This window comes from Saccostrea cucullata, unplaced genomic scaffold (assembly GCF_032062105.1).
Source record: "Saccostrea cucullata isolate Sc308-1 unplaced genomic scaffold, CSIRO_AGI_Scuc_v1 ctg1987, whole genome shotgun sequence".
Lineage (NCBI taxonomy): Eukaryota > Metazoa > Mollusca > Bivalvia > Ostreida > Ostreidae > Saccostrea > Saccostrea cuccullata.
Window position 1 is genome coordinate 72,818 of NW_026921544.1, and position 15,820 is coordinate 88,637.

Here is a 15,820-nt window from a genome sequence, read left to right on the forward strand (position 1 = left end):
TGACGCTCACCGTCTGCAGTGTCGCATCTTTATGATGGTACAGGTACTCCTCTGCTCTAGGAAAATTGCCAGTACTTTTTGTTGTGGTGGCAATCGTTTAACGGCTGAAAATTATGTTGACTTATCAGATAAGATATCAATTTGTCCTGACAGATACTAATCGTCTTATGTTGACTTGTCAGTAACTTATGTCAACTTGTCAGTAACTTATGTCAACTTGTCAGTAACTTATGTCGACTTGTCAGAAAAATATGTTTTCAACTAATGGCCTATTATTTTTTTAACGTTTATTTGTGTTTATTATAATAATTGTTTAAAACCTTAAATTTATTTGCAGATTAATTATTATGACATATTTTAATTTAAAATTGGTTGATTATTATAATCAATTTTTAGTCTTTATTGATAGGTTGATTATTATAATCTTTTTTTGCTTTTATTTATAGGTTGATTATTATGTTTTTAACCTATATTTTATAGGTTGATTATTATACTCTTTTTAACCTTTATTTGTGAGTTGAATATTTTGAAATTTTTAACCTTTATTTGTAAGTTGATTATTATAATCTTTTTAACCTTTATTTGTGAATTGATTATTATAATCTTTTTAACCTTTTTTGTGAGTTGATTATCATAATCTTTTTGACCTTTATTTGTGAGTTGGATTATTATAATCGTTTAACCTTTATTTGTGAGTTGATTTTTATAATCTTTTTGACCTTTATTTGTGAGTTGATTATTAGAATCGTTTAACCTTTATTTGTGAGTTGATTATTAGAATCGTTTAACCTTTATTTGTGAGTTGATTATTAGAATCGTTTAACCTTTATTTGTGAGTTGATTATTAGAATCGTTTAACCTTTATTTGTGAGTTGATTATTAGAATCGTTTAACCTTTATTTGTGAGTTGATTATTATAATCGTTTAACCTTTATTTGTGAGTTGATTATTAGAATCGTTTAACCTTTATTTGTGAGTTGATTATTATAATCGTTTAACCTTTATTTGTGAGTTGATTATTATAATCATTTAACCTTTATTGCGGATATTAGAGACGAACTGAGTAGTTAACTGTAGGAGTAAGATGACGGTGTCTATATATTGGGGACGTACTGAGTAGCGCCCTTTACGCAACAATGTCGAGTGCATGAATATTTTTAAGACTAAATAAAGTAAAAAAAAAATTAAAAAAAGATTTCGAAAATCAAATTCTACATCAAAATTATTGTTAGATTATAAAATAAAATTAAACCTAGATTCATTTTATCCCTTAATGTAAACAAAGTTTCCAGCTCTAATATAAGATCTTTATTGTCAAAACTCTCCATTGTTTTTTGTTATTATGTAAAAATACTACGGTTGTAAAGAAAGATATTTTAAAGGTTATTTGTTGCTGATTTAAAACCTTTAAATTCTAAATTATATTAAATGACTTTACAGGGTTTTGCAAGCTAAGCCAGCATTAAGACACTTTCCTAATAAAGTATTCCATATACTAAATTTTCTAATTTGTGCACTATTTACAAAATGTGAAACTTTAAAAAAAATTAAACGACTAACGCTATGTTATGTATATTTACTGAAAATGTATGGCGTCCCTTTCATGTGAAATATGAATCATTCCTAACAGTCAGAGAAACAGTATAGGCGAGTCATAATTGTATATCTCTGCCATGAAGTTATTATAAAGAAGAAAATAAAAAAAAATAAATAATACCTACGGGAAAACAGGTTGAAAGAGCTAATTGAAGGTGAGTATCCTTTTTATGTCAATTTAGCATGGACATTTTTATTCAAAGACACCGTAAATTTCTTTGTTGCATATTTAAAAAAACTATACAAGATATGCTTGCTATTTTACCTTTAAATTGATGCATTTGTGTGAAAAATGAGAGCAAAAAGTCATGCAAACAGGATTTTCTTGACTGTTTTTTTTTGGGGGGGGGGTAAAAAAAATATATAAAAGTCAAATGTGTACATCTTTTCATGAGGTTATAAGACATTGAATTTCTCAATATCGATCGAGGTACAGTCATCTTCAAATATACGAATATCAAATTTACGTTTATGAACATGTTAATGAACAAATTGAAATAATGGAGTGTTCAATTGCCTTGAAAACTCTTGTCTTACTTTTTGGAAATATAATTCCTCATCGGACACTAAAATTTTATAGAAATTGTAGCTACTTCCTTTCTTTATTATACCATTTGATAGACAGGGTAGATTTTACCTTCTGTTGTCTTTTTTACTCATTATTTTTATATTGCTATTTTAAAACTGCACTATAATATGCTATACAACGCACTTAATCTGATTGGTTTTAGACAATATTTCACAGTTTGTTTTAGTTATTTTATCTGTTATTATACTTATTACTCATGGCAATAACTTTTCCTAATACTCATCTTTAATGAAGAAATGTGTTTAAAAAATAAACATGAATTTGAGTTACTTGTAGTATGATCATATTGTGTTAGAGAATAACAAGTTTCTTTTATTTACCTAGTACATAATTTTTATTTGATGAATAAATCTTCCCTTTAATTAAGAATATTTACATTTACAATGTCTTTGTCCCAAATAAAATTACAAATTGTAAATGTACTTTGTTTCCCCATCAATGTATTGGCGCAGTTCCAAATAAAAAAAATAAATAATAAAAAAACACGTGCAGGGCGGGACAAACAGCTAGTCAGAAGCAGGGCTTAGAGCACGTGGATTGGCAGAATCAAAGCATGTAAACATAAGGAATAACTACCTTATTTTTCAATTTCTTGGCGATGATGAATCGATTGGCTTGCGTGATAATTTTATGCATAAACGCCTTTCGCGTTTATGCAAATTATCACGCAATCCAATCGATTGATCACATCATGAAATCGAAAAATAAGACAGTTATTCCTTAATTATATAACCGAGTTTAACCGACAGTGATATTAAAGACATATAGCAAAAAACTTTGCATTAACATTTAATTCAATGATTGCGAAGGGAGAGGTCTCTTGGACATATGCAGAACACAGTCAAGGTTGTTTTGTCAGAGGAGGTCCAGAAGCCTTAGCCCCCCCCCCCCTCCCGTCTTTAAGTCGCCAAGAAATGGTAAGATATTGATGACTTAGCAAATTTAAACGATACTCAGATGTAAAGGGAATTAGCCTTTGACAATTCTCTAAGTCACCCCCCCCCCAGACGAGGATTAGAGAATTAGTGCACAATCCCTCTGGATTTTCGGATAGAGGACTCGAATAGAGGCGAGACACGGACCAGAGCCGTCAGACGATCGACGAGGCTAACAGACCTGACACTCCCTGGGTAGAACCAACTAGGACTAATACATTTTAATAAACTCTTGTCGACCGCGAGTGTGGTGCAACATCCCAAACGAACTAAAAACTACAATACCAGCCCGTCCTTTGGTGGCCAGGAAAACGAACAAGTTATTTGTGAGTTGATTATTATGATATTTTTAACCTTTCTTTGTAAGTTGATTATTATAATCTTTTTAACCTTTATTTGTGAGTTGATTATTATAATCTTTTTAACCTTTATTTGTGAGTTGATTATTATAATCTTTTTGACCTTTATTTGTGAGTTGATTATTATAATCGTTTAACCTTTATTTGTGAGTTGATTTTTATAATCTTTTAACCTTCATTTGTGAGTTGATTATTATAATCTTTTTGACCTTTATTTGTGAGTTGATTATTATAATCTTTTTGACCTTTATTTGTAAGTTGATTATTATAATCTTTTTGACCTTTATTTGTAAGTTGATTATTATAATCTCTTTGACCTTTATTTGTGAGTTGATTATTATAATCTTTTTGACCTTTATTTTTGAGTTGATTATTATAATCTTTTTGACCTTTATTTGTGAGCTGATTATTATAATCGTTTTGATCTTTGTTTGTAAGATGATTATTATAATTTTTTAAAACATATATTTGTAGGTCGATTATTATGATCCTTTTTATGGCCCAGATCGATAGATCCGAGGCGTATATTGTTTTTGTCCTGTCTGTTTGTCTGTTTGTCTGTTTATCTGTTTGTCTGTCCTCTGAAAACTTTAACCTTCGCCATAACGTCTGAACCTTGAGATATAGAGACTTCAGATTTGGTATGCATACTCCACTAATAAAGTTCTTTCAAAAGACACTAAGGTCAATGATCTTGTGAACTTGACTGTGACCTATATGCTAAAAATAGCTTTTTCAAACTTTTGCCATAACTTTTGAAGCATAGGAAATAGAGACTTCATATTCGGTATGCATATTTCAAAAATACAGCGCATATAAAAGACACCAAAGTCATTAACCTTGTGACCTTGACTGTGACCTTAATGCTATTTTCGAACTTTTGCCATAAATTTTGAAACATAGGAGATTAAGACTTCATATTTGGTATTCATACTCAACTACTAAAGTTCTTTCATATAACATTAATATAATTGAAATTGTGACCTTGACTGTGACCTATATGCTAAAATAGTTTTTTGTAACTTTGTTGCCGCCGGGCGCATAGTGTTTGACAAACACATCTTGTTAATCTTTTTTTTAGGTTGATAATTATCCTTTTTAACTTTAATTTGTAGATTGATTTTTATAATTTTTTAAAAACTTTTTATTTTTAGGTTGATTATTTACCCATCATACAGAGATGAGTGAATTAAAATCCATCACCATGTCAGTGAGCTCATTTATTTACTTGGGAATGTCAAATTTTCACTTGTATTTTAAGCTACAATCTTCTTTTCGTATGCACTAGATGAACAAATTTGTTGTAATTTCAGGTAATATTTCAGAGGGAATATAAATGAATACTGCATGTGTACATAATTTGGCGAATTCAAAATTAGCGCAATCAATGGATATGGAGTTTTGGGAGTAATCATTATTTATAGCTACACATGTTCGTGCCATGTAGTCAATTTATAAATGATTTCTTAGTGGTATAAATGAATTAGCACATCCTCGTCTGCGCCAAAGCCGCTAAAATATGAAGCTCGCTATTTAAAGTACTATATTTACAGTATATCAGTATACAGCTCTAGACGGTCAGGTATTAGTTGCATGCGTTGTCTTGAACCATCGGTCCTGTCGGCAAAGCTGGTAACGATTTTACAGGGTTGGTACGTTTAAGAAAAATGTTGGTCCAGATGACCATTTTGAGCGTGATGAAATTTGAAATAAGGTCGGGATTTGTATGCAGCTGAAGGTCACTGATACAGAGAGAATGGCTGCATACGAGGCGTGTTGACGATGGTCAATCAGAGTTGTCCATGAGCCGTTTTACTGTGTTGCTCCCGACACAGTTAAATTTTCTCCGACACATTAACGATTCAAATTTTATGCATGCAACACAGTAAAAATTTTGCCGACACAGTAAGATCTGTGATAATTAGAAAATCTAAACACACAAATTCTCTCTAACTGAGACTTTAATTAAACAATTATATCATCTTTCAATTATTAAAGTTAGAGCACTTAAACAATAGGGCTTCACCTTGCGTAATCAATTATCTTCTAGACCCTCACCGGACTTTACGCATGACGGAACAAAGACAAATAATTTGTTTTCACACTTCCATGTAAGGGTTAATTGGTAGTTGCAATAAAATACATTGTTTTATTTTTTAAAAATATTTAAATATGTCTTTCTATGGAGCCACGGCTCTAGAATTATTTTAACACATAGTCAGATATAACATCGTATCGAAGTCATTAAGTTGATGTAAATAAACTGCTTAAAATTTTGAACATATTCTAGGAACTCTTGAAATATTTTACTGTTCTGAAGTTTCTTTTTTTTGTAATGTGATAACTCGATCAAGAAAACTAATAAATAATCACGGCAAATTTACTTTCAAAAATGTTAAATAGTACGACTGTATCGGTCAGAATTTCCTCTGCTTTTCACAACGTGTTTTTACTTTTAACATTATGTACGACCATACCATTTGTGTAACTAATTAGCGATTTTTAAATAATTGTGTGCATGTATTCTTGTGTAACTTTCATTAATAGTGACTTAGCTGCGAATTTGATCGTGAAAATACCGCGAAATTTGAGTTCTTCGCGTTACCTCTGCAACACAGTAACATTTCAAATGATGGAGAGCCCTGGTCAATTTAAATTCTTATAGCAAAGTAAAAAAAATTGTCATACAATTATGTCGCTTATTAAAGACTCTCTATTCTAATTGAAGGAAACTTGTAAGATTTAAGGCTGTTGAAAATAATAAACGAAATCTCGGTGCTGTTATTCATATGACTTTCTCAACATCAAAAAAAGGTACATGTATCTGGTCTGACAAAGCTTTGACTGGTCTGAGAGAACATTTGACGTTGTCAGACCAAATGTCAGAGAAACACTTCGGGAAAGAAGCCCAGACAGAGAGCATCAAAATTCTTAATCATTCTTAATTGTTAAATTATATGTAAGGTAACATACTTTATATTCCATTTATTTTTTTTCAGTAATAAGTCAGCTGACGCAGGAGCAGAAGTCTACACTGATATTTTGTTAAAGAACACGACTTCCTACATCAAAATGCAGGTATTTAAATGAAAAGCAATTGCTCTGCCGGCATATCCCATGATGCATGCTAGCACACCATGGTAAATATGCCAGCAGAGCTATTGCTATTCAAAATACTATGTTCACCAAAGAAGGCCTAATCATTGTTTATTACTTATATTAGCATTCATTGCCATCGTCATGAATAAAAAAAATCAGACAGTTATTATTCATATTTAGATGCTCTTGATTTCATAAATTCAAGAGCTAATAGCCCTGATTTTGTCTATATTTGTCCCGCCCCACATGTGTTTTTTTTTAACCAGGGACCGACCGGTAGATTTATATAAAAAAATAGTATTTTACAGTTTGTAATTTTATCTCGGATAAAGACGTTTGAAATGTAAATTGATAGTGTTATAAATAGAACATAGCATCCTACATTTATTAATGTTTTAAATAAAACGCTCCCCTAATCTATTTTGTAATTAGTCTAAAAAAATAATAACCTATTAAAATATTACCATCTATTGATAGGGAGGTTTGTTGATTCTTATTTTAACCATTTCTTTAATACGTTTACATATAAATAAGATTATAGTGAGTTATTTTAATATGCTGAAATACTAAAAGATATTTTTTATCGTCAGATTTCACATGATACAGTTCTGATTTCTGTTAACATGAATGACACCATCAAGTTTTTAGTTCCTTTGTAAAAATTAATTTTTTTTTTTTACATTTTTAATGCAATTCACAAGTACTTGAATTCACAATTTTATTTCACTCAGCAACAGAGATTATCTCAGTTACAAACAGTTTATTTAACATATTGTTTACATGTATTTGATTTTCTTTATATTACCACTCCTCCACTCGGCCACATAAAGGTTGTCTCTGGTGTCTACACATAAACCCCATATATACTTCAGACCACAGTTATCAATGTAACGGAGGAACTGTCCGTCCTGATCTAGGATGTGGACACGGTCTTTGTCAAAGTCTGCTATCAGGATCTGACTCTGGCTATCTGTTGTGATACCAAGTGGATTGAATGGCCCCTTGTTAATAGAGGGTTGACCAGTGTATCTAAATCGGAATTGTCTTGCCTGATTAACCACCACTACAGCACTGGCTAAATAGTCAGCGACACAGATATCCAGGTTCTTGTTCTCATTGATGTGTTTGCTATAGGTACCAGATGAATACAGAGGTTTACCTTCACTATCAAATTGAAATATTTGTTTCTCTGTGGAGCCAGAGTAACGAACAACTTTTGTTTGTTTATAATCATTACTGCCCATAGTAACTAGGAGATCACCAGAGGAGGTACTACAGACATAGTGAGGTCTCCACCCCTGTGGTCTGATCACTTCCTGTCTCTGTTTATTCTTCACTATGTTTACAGTTCTTGTATCAGGATCAGTATAAACTAGGTCTCCAGTCCTTGTCACTGCTATGTCAAGAGGCCACTTATCAGCTCAGACTTGGTTTGTATTTGCTTCAGTAGTTTGCCCTGGAGTTTGTATAGTTTCATTATTTTCTCATCCCCACATGTCCATATTTCTCCATTACTGAGACATGTAACATTTAATAGATATTTATACGCAGTGTCTGTAGTGGTGATGAGCTCTGGTTTATCTAGCAGTGGTTTGACTGGAGACCAGGATGCAGCTTCTGGAGTCTTCATTGTGTAGCCATGTTCTTCTGTTGTAATGGATAATGCTGATAGAGAACCAAACATTTTATGGAGCTGTTCTGTGTTGATCTGATGAGGAGAGAAACTTGGTAATGAAACATTGATTTTAGGGGGTAAACTTCTGAATTCATTATTCCTGGATTTGTAAGCAGAGGCTAGGCAGAGCATCAGATAAATCGTGTTCTATATGTTTACCAAAGGAGATGCAGGTAGAACAGACAGGAATGTCACATTTCTCACAGTAAAGTTCGCAATGTTTCTGCATATGGTTTAGACATTTTGGGTATTTAGAAACAGAGGTTCTGTTATGTTTCTGGGTGTGGTTTGGACATTTTGGGTAGTAAGGGGTAGAAGTTCTGTGTTTGTGTAGTACAAGGTTGTGTCTTTTAGATGAATTAGCAATGCACATGGTACGTAAGATCGATCGAGAAAGCTCTGCCAAATTATAATTTAATTAAACTATTGTTACCCGGTAGTTGTTACCCGATTTTTGTCATTAGCATCTTTAAAGTTTGACTTCTCGGCGTGTCAACCATCTATCGCCTCGAGGTAAACAATACAATCAAGCATGGCAATTTAGCTTGCAGATAATACCTGATTATGATTACCGTCTATCCGAGTTATTACCTGTTGATGCATGCATTGTTTTAACATGGATAAAATGCGTAAATATTCAATTTCTTTTATTTAAAATAAGAATAAAATAATTTTTTAATAAATATTAACATTGTGCCACGTTCATGTGATTGAAACACCACGGTAAAGTTGAGAAATGTTTACTTATATACGGGAGTGTTATAGTGTTTCCGTGCTTGATTAACCAAAAAGTCAAATACGTGGATAAAAAAACAAAATAACACATTTATAACTTTCAATGACAAATGAAAGCGCTAAAATTTATTTGCGCCAATGCATTTCTTCTCGCGTTTGCGCTAAAATATGTATGCGCCAAATTTTTTCGTTTTACAGTATAAAGAATTGGTCAACTTGTGTTTTAAGTCTTATTTTGAATTGGATCAAAACTTTAAGAAGAGTATAGGGTTTTGAAAATTGTTTACATATGGACAGACAGCTAGGCAGACCATGGAAACCTTTATAATGAATTATCACTTTAGGTTTCTGACCAGTAAAGCTAAAAAAATCCTACTTAAGGCCTTACTTTTTTGACTTGAGTTCATCATTCTTAACTAGGATCTCAATAGGAGTTTTTGTTGACTCGGCTATCTTTCTCTTTGTCTGATGAGCAGACACCTACAATTAACAAAACACATCATAATATCTATGGATAAAACATAGATTCATGAAAATCACAAACACCTGTATTCCAAGTACAGTGGATCCCGCTAAATCAAAAGTAAATGTCAGACTTCTTTTATTAGTATAGCCGAATATTCGAATAGCCGATTGCTCCATTTCAAGTCCAAACAAAGATGTATAGAGCTAAATGTAACACATATTGATACTCCTTAGACAAAAGTTCTGTGATTTAGAATTATACATTTCAAAGATGTTCCTCTGAACTCTGTGACCTTGACCTTGTTCAAATGACCTTTGATTTAGGTCATGTCATAATATCCTTTGATCATAATTAAACCACCTAAGACAATACATGTATGATCTTCGAAGCTACTTTATGATAAAATATTATTACGAATTTTTTTTCACTCATATTCTATGACCTTGATCCTGTGCAAATGACAAGTGTAGGTTTGTTACATACCCTCAGGTCTGAAGGATCAGTTGTGTTAAGTACAATTTTCTGATTTTATAAACATTAAAGGAATGACTATGGCAAGATCTTTTGAATTTCTAAAATATGTTACCTCAATCTTGTTAAAATAACTTTGAGTAGAGTTGGGACATACTTTTCAGTAAAATGCAACCCTTGCTTTAACTGAATTTTAATTTAAATTTCAAAACTGTGGCTATTACAAGGCATCAATAACTCAATACTTAAACATGTTTAATACCCTGTGACCTTTTCCAAATGAACTTATTATTTTTGGTAGTTTAAAAGATAATGTCCAGACAATAAATGCCTACATACACCTAGTCAGACAGATACATATAGAACAATCCAATAAACCCCCGAAGCTTCATTTGCGAAGGATAAAATTACCATCTCATAACTGCGATTCCCAAACAATAATATTATTCTACACCAACTGATAATGCAGATATACATATCTCAGGTATTTAAATCACGGGACCTGGTAACCAGGTAAATATTTAGAATGAAGACAAGGAAGATTACGAGGTTCGAGATTATCAGGGAGGTTATGTTGGATTTAGAGGTAAGAAGAGATTATATTTAGGAAATTTAATGTTAAAAGATATTACCCTAGCTGTTGTCATTAATTACCTCAGATGTAATTAAAAACATTAATTAAAATACATGCAAGAGCCATTTTATATTATACTATATGTATTTAAATTATACTGTTATGATTTTGTGGGTAGCCATGCTGGATTTAGAGGAGAGACAATCTTAATCCAGTCAATGCGTTCCCAATTAAAACCGTCTCGGTCAAAGCGTTCCCTGATTTTGGTCAATGCGTACCATGATTTTGGTCAAAATGTCCCCTGATTTTGGTAAAAGCACCCCCTGACATATTTTTATAGAAAAACTTAGTTTCAAAAAAAAATATGTATGCGCCAAATTTTCTCGTTTTACAGTATAAAGAATTGGTCAACTTGTGTTTTTGTGTCCCCTACCCATTTTTTAAAAATAGTTTTTAAAGAGAACCGAACCAAAATATTGGTTAAAGCGCCCCCTGACAATTTCTATAGAAAAACGAAGTTTTCCAACCAGTCAAAAGATGATAGCTCTTTTTAAAAATAAATGTTTCATTATAATCAAAACTGTTAAACGGTTTATGTTTACATATACATTTTTATTATTTGTGACTTTCTTAACCAAGGGGTGCTTTGACTCATATTTGGAAGCATATAATAACATTGATTCATAAACAAGAGGCCCATGGGCCACATCGCTCACCTGAGCAAATCAGCTAGGAAAAAGCAAAAATCAGATCATAACTGAAAATTTTACTAAAGGGGGGGGGGGCTTGGATTGTAATACTACTTAAATGATACTACTTGAGAGAGAATGCCTTCAAATTAATACAGCATATGGCTTTGCTTTTCTTGATGAAAAGATTTTTTAAAAACATTTTCTTCCTATATATAACGTCATAATAATTTGAATTTAATTCCCCATTGTTTCCGTCCCTACCCCAAAGGGCCATAATTTAAATAATTTAAATCTTCAATATATGAGGATGCTTACATGTCAATATGACTAAACAAAACTTTTTTTGTTCTTGGGATTTTCCCCTTTAATTGGCTTAATTTTTTCTACACTACCCGAAAGTGCTTCCATATATGTAAATACTAGTATCACTAATCAGGGCTTTGCTATTCTTAATTTTCTTAAAATATGTTTTAATGTAAAACTTGGATCTCCAATTGCGGCCGCACCCAATCCCCACGGGTTATGATTTGAACAAACTAAAATCTACACTTCCTGAGGATGATTCCATAGAAAATATCATTAATCATGGCTTTGAAGTACTTGAGAACACGATTTTAAAAGATTTCCCTATCTAGTCCTATATAAAACTTTGATCAATGATTAGCCATTTTGGCCCCACCCTTCCCCGTGGGACATGATTTGAACAAATTTGAATCTACACTACCTGAGGATTGCACAGGAGTTTCATCTTTCCTAGCCAAGTGGTTCTTGGTAAGATTTTTAAAGTTTTTCCCATTTTTACCTTTGTAAAACTTTGATCGGCTATTGTGGCCCCACACTACTTCCGGGGGTAATGATTTGAACAAATTTAAATCTACATTACATGAAGATGATTCCACATGAATTTTATCTTTCCTGGCCCAGCAGTTCTTGAGAAGGAGAATTTTAAAGATTTTCCCTATATACTCCTATGTAAAACTTTGTGGCCCCCCTTATCCCCCAGGGGTTATGATCTGAACAAAATTATATATATAACCCTTTGTAAAACTTCGGCCTTTGTGGCCCCACCCTACTTCCGGGGGTCATGATTTGAACAAACTTGAATCACATTACATGAGGATGATTCCACGTGAGTTTCATCTTTTCTGGCTCAGTGGTTCTTGAGTAGATTTTTTATAGATTTTCTCTATATACCTCTATGCAAAACTTTGATCGACCATTGTGGCCCCAGCCTAATTAACTTATTCATAATTATCTCCCCTTGGAAGAGGGTGTGGCCCTTCATTTGAACAAACTTGAATCCCTTTCACCTAAGGATATTTTGTGGCAAGTTTGGTTAAAATTGGTCCAGTGGTTCTTGAGAAGAAGATGAAAATGTGAAAAGTTTACGACGACGACAACGACAACAACAGACAACGGACAAATTTTGATCAGAAAAGCTCACTTGAGCCTTCAGCTCAGGTGAGCTAAAAATATGACTAGGAGCGCTTTTACCAAAAGTTGGGGACGCTTTGACCAAATGTTGGGGACGCTTTGACCAATGGTTTTAAACTACATTTCCCTAAAAAAAAATATGTTAGGGTGCTCTTTGACCAAAACCAGAAGGCGCTTTGACCAAAATAAGGGGACGCTTTGACCAATATTTGGGGGCGGTTTCGTAGTATTATATTTCTATAAAATATGTATGGGGGCGCTTTGACCAAAAACAGGGGACATTTTGACCAAAATCATGGTACGCTTTGACCAAAATCAGGGAACGCTTTGACCGGGACGGTTATAGTTGGAAACGCTTTGACTGGCTCCCAGACAATCATATTTAAGATTTAACAAATTGTTAAGTACATTACTGACTAGCCTTTGTCATTCATGACATTAATTTAAACACATGAAAGTGTCACTTGTGATGATACTTATGCTATTAATGAGAAAGAATTGCAAACATCTTGTTCTTCCTCATAAATAAACAAGGTGTACAGAGCATTTTTCTTTTTACTGTCAACTTTAATAAATATTTCCCTACTGACATTTCCAAACTGGTTAACGGTCTTTGAATTTCACCAAAAAAACCTTGAACTTTACTTGTCTTTTCATTACAGGATGTACTGGTTTGACCCAAACCCCAGTGATGGACCCCCGTTACTGTGCCCAAGACATCCTCCTCTGTGACCTGTGTCAAACAGCTGCATTACAGAGTCATTGTGAACTTTGTCATATAAACCTCTGTATAGTCTATGTTGGAAAGCACCTCTCTGATTCCTCTAAAAGACACAAAGTTGTACCATACAAACACAGAAAATCTAATCCTAACATTAACTATCCAAAATGTCCAAACCACGCCCAGAAACACTGTGAACTTTATTGTGAAAAATGTGACATTCCTGTCTGTTCTACCTGCATCTCCTCAGAAAAACATAAAGGACACGATTTATCTGATGCTCTGCAGAAATTAAGTTCTAAAACAAAATATTTAGAAAATGACTTGGAAGATATAGAGAAAAGAATCTATCCAACATTGGATGAAATTACTTCAGATTTAAACTCTGAAAAAGTCAACTTGGATAAACATTATGAGAAACTGACAACAGCTGTCACCAAACAAGGAGAAGACTGGCACAAAGAAATTAACGTCATAGTCAACAAACAAAAATCTGAAATTCATGAGATGAAAACTGAACACCTGGCTGCTCTAAATAAACAGGAAAATGAAATCAAACAGATTACTTCTGATGTAAAACGGTGCATACTTGATCTGAAGAAAATACTGGACTCTAATGATGAAGCCCTAACCTCTGTGTACAAATCCAGGAATGCTGAATTCAGAAGATTACCCCCTAAAGTCAATGTTTCATTACCAAGTTTCTCTCCTCATCAGATCAACACAGAACAACTCCTTGAAATGTTTGGTTCTCTGTCAGCATTATTCATTACAACGGAAGAACATGGCTACACAATGAAGACACCAGAAGCTGTATCCTGTCCTCAAGTCAAACCATTGCTTGATGAACCAGAACTCATCACCACCATAGACACTGTGTATGATAGTCCATACAGTGTTACCTGTCTCAGAGATGAAGGAATCTGGACATGTGGAGAAGACAAAATCATGAAACTCTACAACCTCCAGGGGAAACTACTGAAGTCAATAAAAACCAAGTCTGGGAACAGTCCTCGTGACATAGCAGTGACAAGAAATGGAGATCTACTTTATACTGACCCTAAGAGAAGAACTATAAACATAGTGAAGAATGACCAGATACAGGAAGTGATCAGACTACAGAGGTGGAAACCTAAAGGTGTCTGTAATACCTCCTCTGGTGACCTCCTGGTTATCATGAACAGTATTGATGATAAACAATCAAAAGTTGGCCGTTACTCTGGCTCCACAGAGAAACAAACCATTCAGTTTGACAGTGAAAATAAACCTCTGTATTCATCTGTTGACTGTACTATATACATCAGTGAGAACAGGAACCTAGATATCTGTGTAGCTGACTATTTAGCCCATGCAGTTGTGGTGGTTAATCAGGCAGGACAACTCAGATTCAGATATACTGGTCATCCCTCTATTACCAAGGGATCATTCTATCCGTATGGCATCACAACAGACAGCAAGAGTCAGATCCTGACAGCAGACCATGACAACCACTGTGTCCACATTGTAGATCAGAACGGACAGTTCCTCCGTTACATTAATAACTGTGATCTACAGGCTCCATGGGGTTTATGTGTAGACACCAGAGACAACCTCTTTGTGGCTGAGTGGAGCAGTGGTAAAGTGAAGAAAATCAAATACATGTAAGCAACGTGTATACATTAACTGTTTGTGTCTGAGTTAATCTCTGTGGCTGAGTGAAATAAAGTTGTGAATAAAAATTCAAGTACTTGTGAATTGCATTAAAATGTAAAAACAAATTAATGAATTGTTACAGGAGCTAAAAACTTAATGTAATTAATGTTAAAATAAATCAGAACTGTATGAATGTGAAATCTGATGACGAAAAACACTCTTTTCATATTTCAACATATTCAAATAACTCACTAAAATCAGTGATAATCTTACATACAAGTAATTGTATTTAATAAATGGTTAAAGTCAGAATTAATTAACAAATCTCCCAATCAATAAGTGGTAATATTCTAAAAGGGTTTTTTTCTAGACTAATTACAAAACAAAATAGGGAGGAGTGTTTTATTTAAAATCTTTATTGATGTATGATGTGGTGTTCTTTTTGTAACACTTTTTATTTTCATTTCAAATGTCTTTGTCCGAGATGAAATTACTACGAGGGTTGTTCGAAAAGTTCGTGGACGATGTTAATCATCTTTATATTAATCACTAGAAATTTAAAATAGGCACAGTATAATATGTAAAAATATTTTTTTTGTTGTGTGAAATTTCATTTCATTCGATTCAATAGAAATCATATTACTTCATTTTAAAATGAACATGTTTTGAACCTGCGGAGCACACTTAACGGCAATGTAACGTCAAAACATAGCGTCGAAAATTTCTACAAAATACTATCCCTATTCATTTCACACAGTATAATACAATACCCATTCATTAAATCTTTTTTCTAATGCTTGACATTTATTTTTTAAGAATTCCTCTCCTTGTATAATTTCCTT

General features: G+C 33.1%; 1 protein-coding gene and 1 pseudogene across 1 annotated transcript; one reads left to right on the plus strand and one right to left on the minus strand.

Annotated features, from left to right (window-relative positions):
- Window positions 1-7,176: 7,176 nt before the first annotated feature.
- On the minus strand, window positions 7,177-8,385 carry LOC134260266 (tripartite motif-containing protein 2-like; annotated as a pseudogene).
- A 2,081-nt stretch (window positions 8,386-10,466) lies between these two features.
- LOC134260271 (uncharacterized) lies at window positions 10,467-15,102 on the plus strand. The gene is made up of 2 exons (XM_062742842.1): window positions 10,467-10,511; window positions 13,288-15,102. The coding sequence occupies exon 2, from the start codon at window positions 13,317-13,319 to the stop codon at window positions 14,988-14,990; it is 1,674 nt and encodes a 557-aa protein (XP_062598826.1). The 5' UTR covers window positions 10,467-10,511; window positions 13,288-13,316; the 3' UTR covers window positions 14,991-15,102.
- Window positions 15,103-15,820: the final 718 nt, after the last annotated feature.

Bases quoted from the DNA above. Each gene is read 5' to 3' on its own strand.
- LOC134260271 (XM_062742842.1), top strand. From the start codon at position 13,317: ATGGACCCCCGTTACTGTGCCCAAGACATCCTCCTCTGTGACCTGTGT.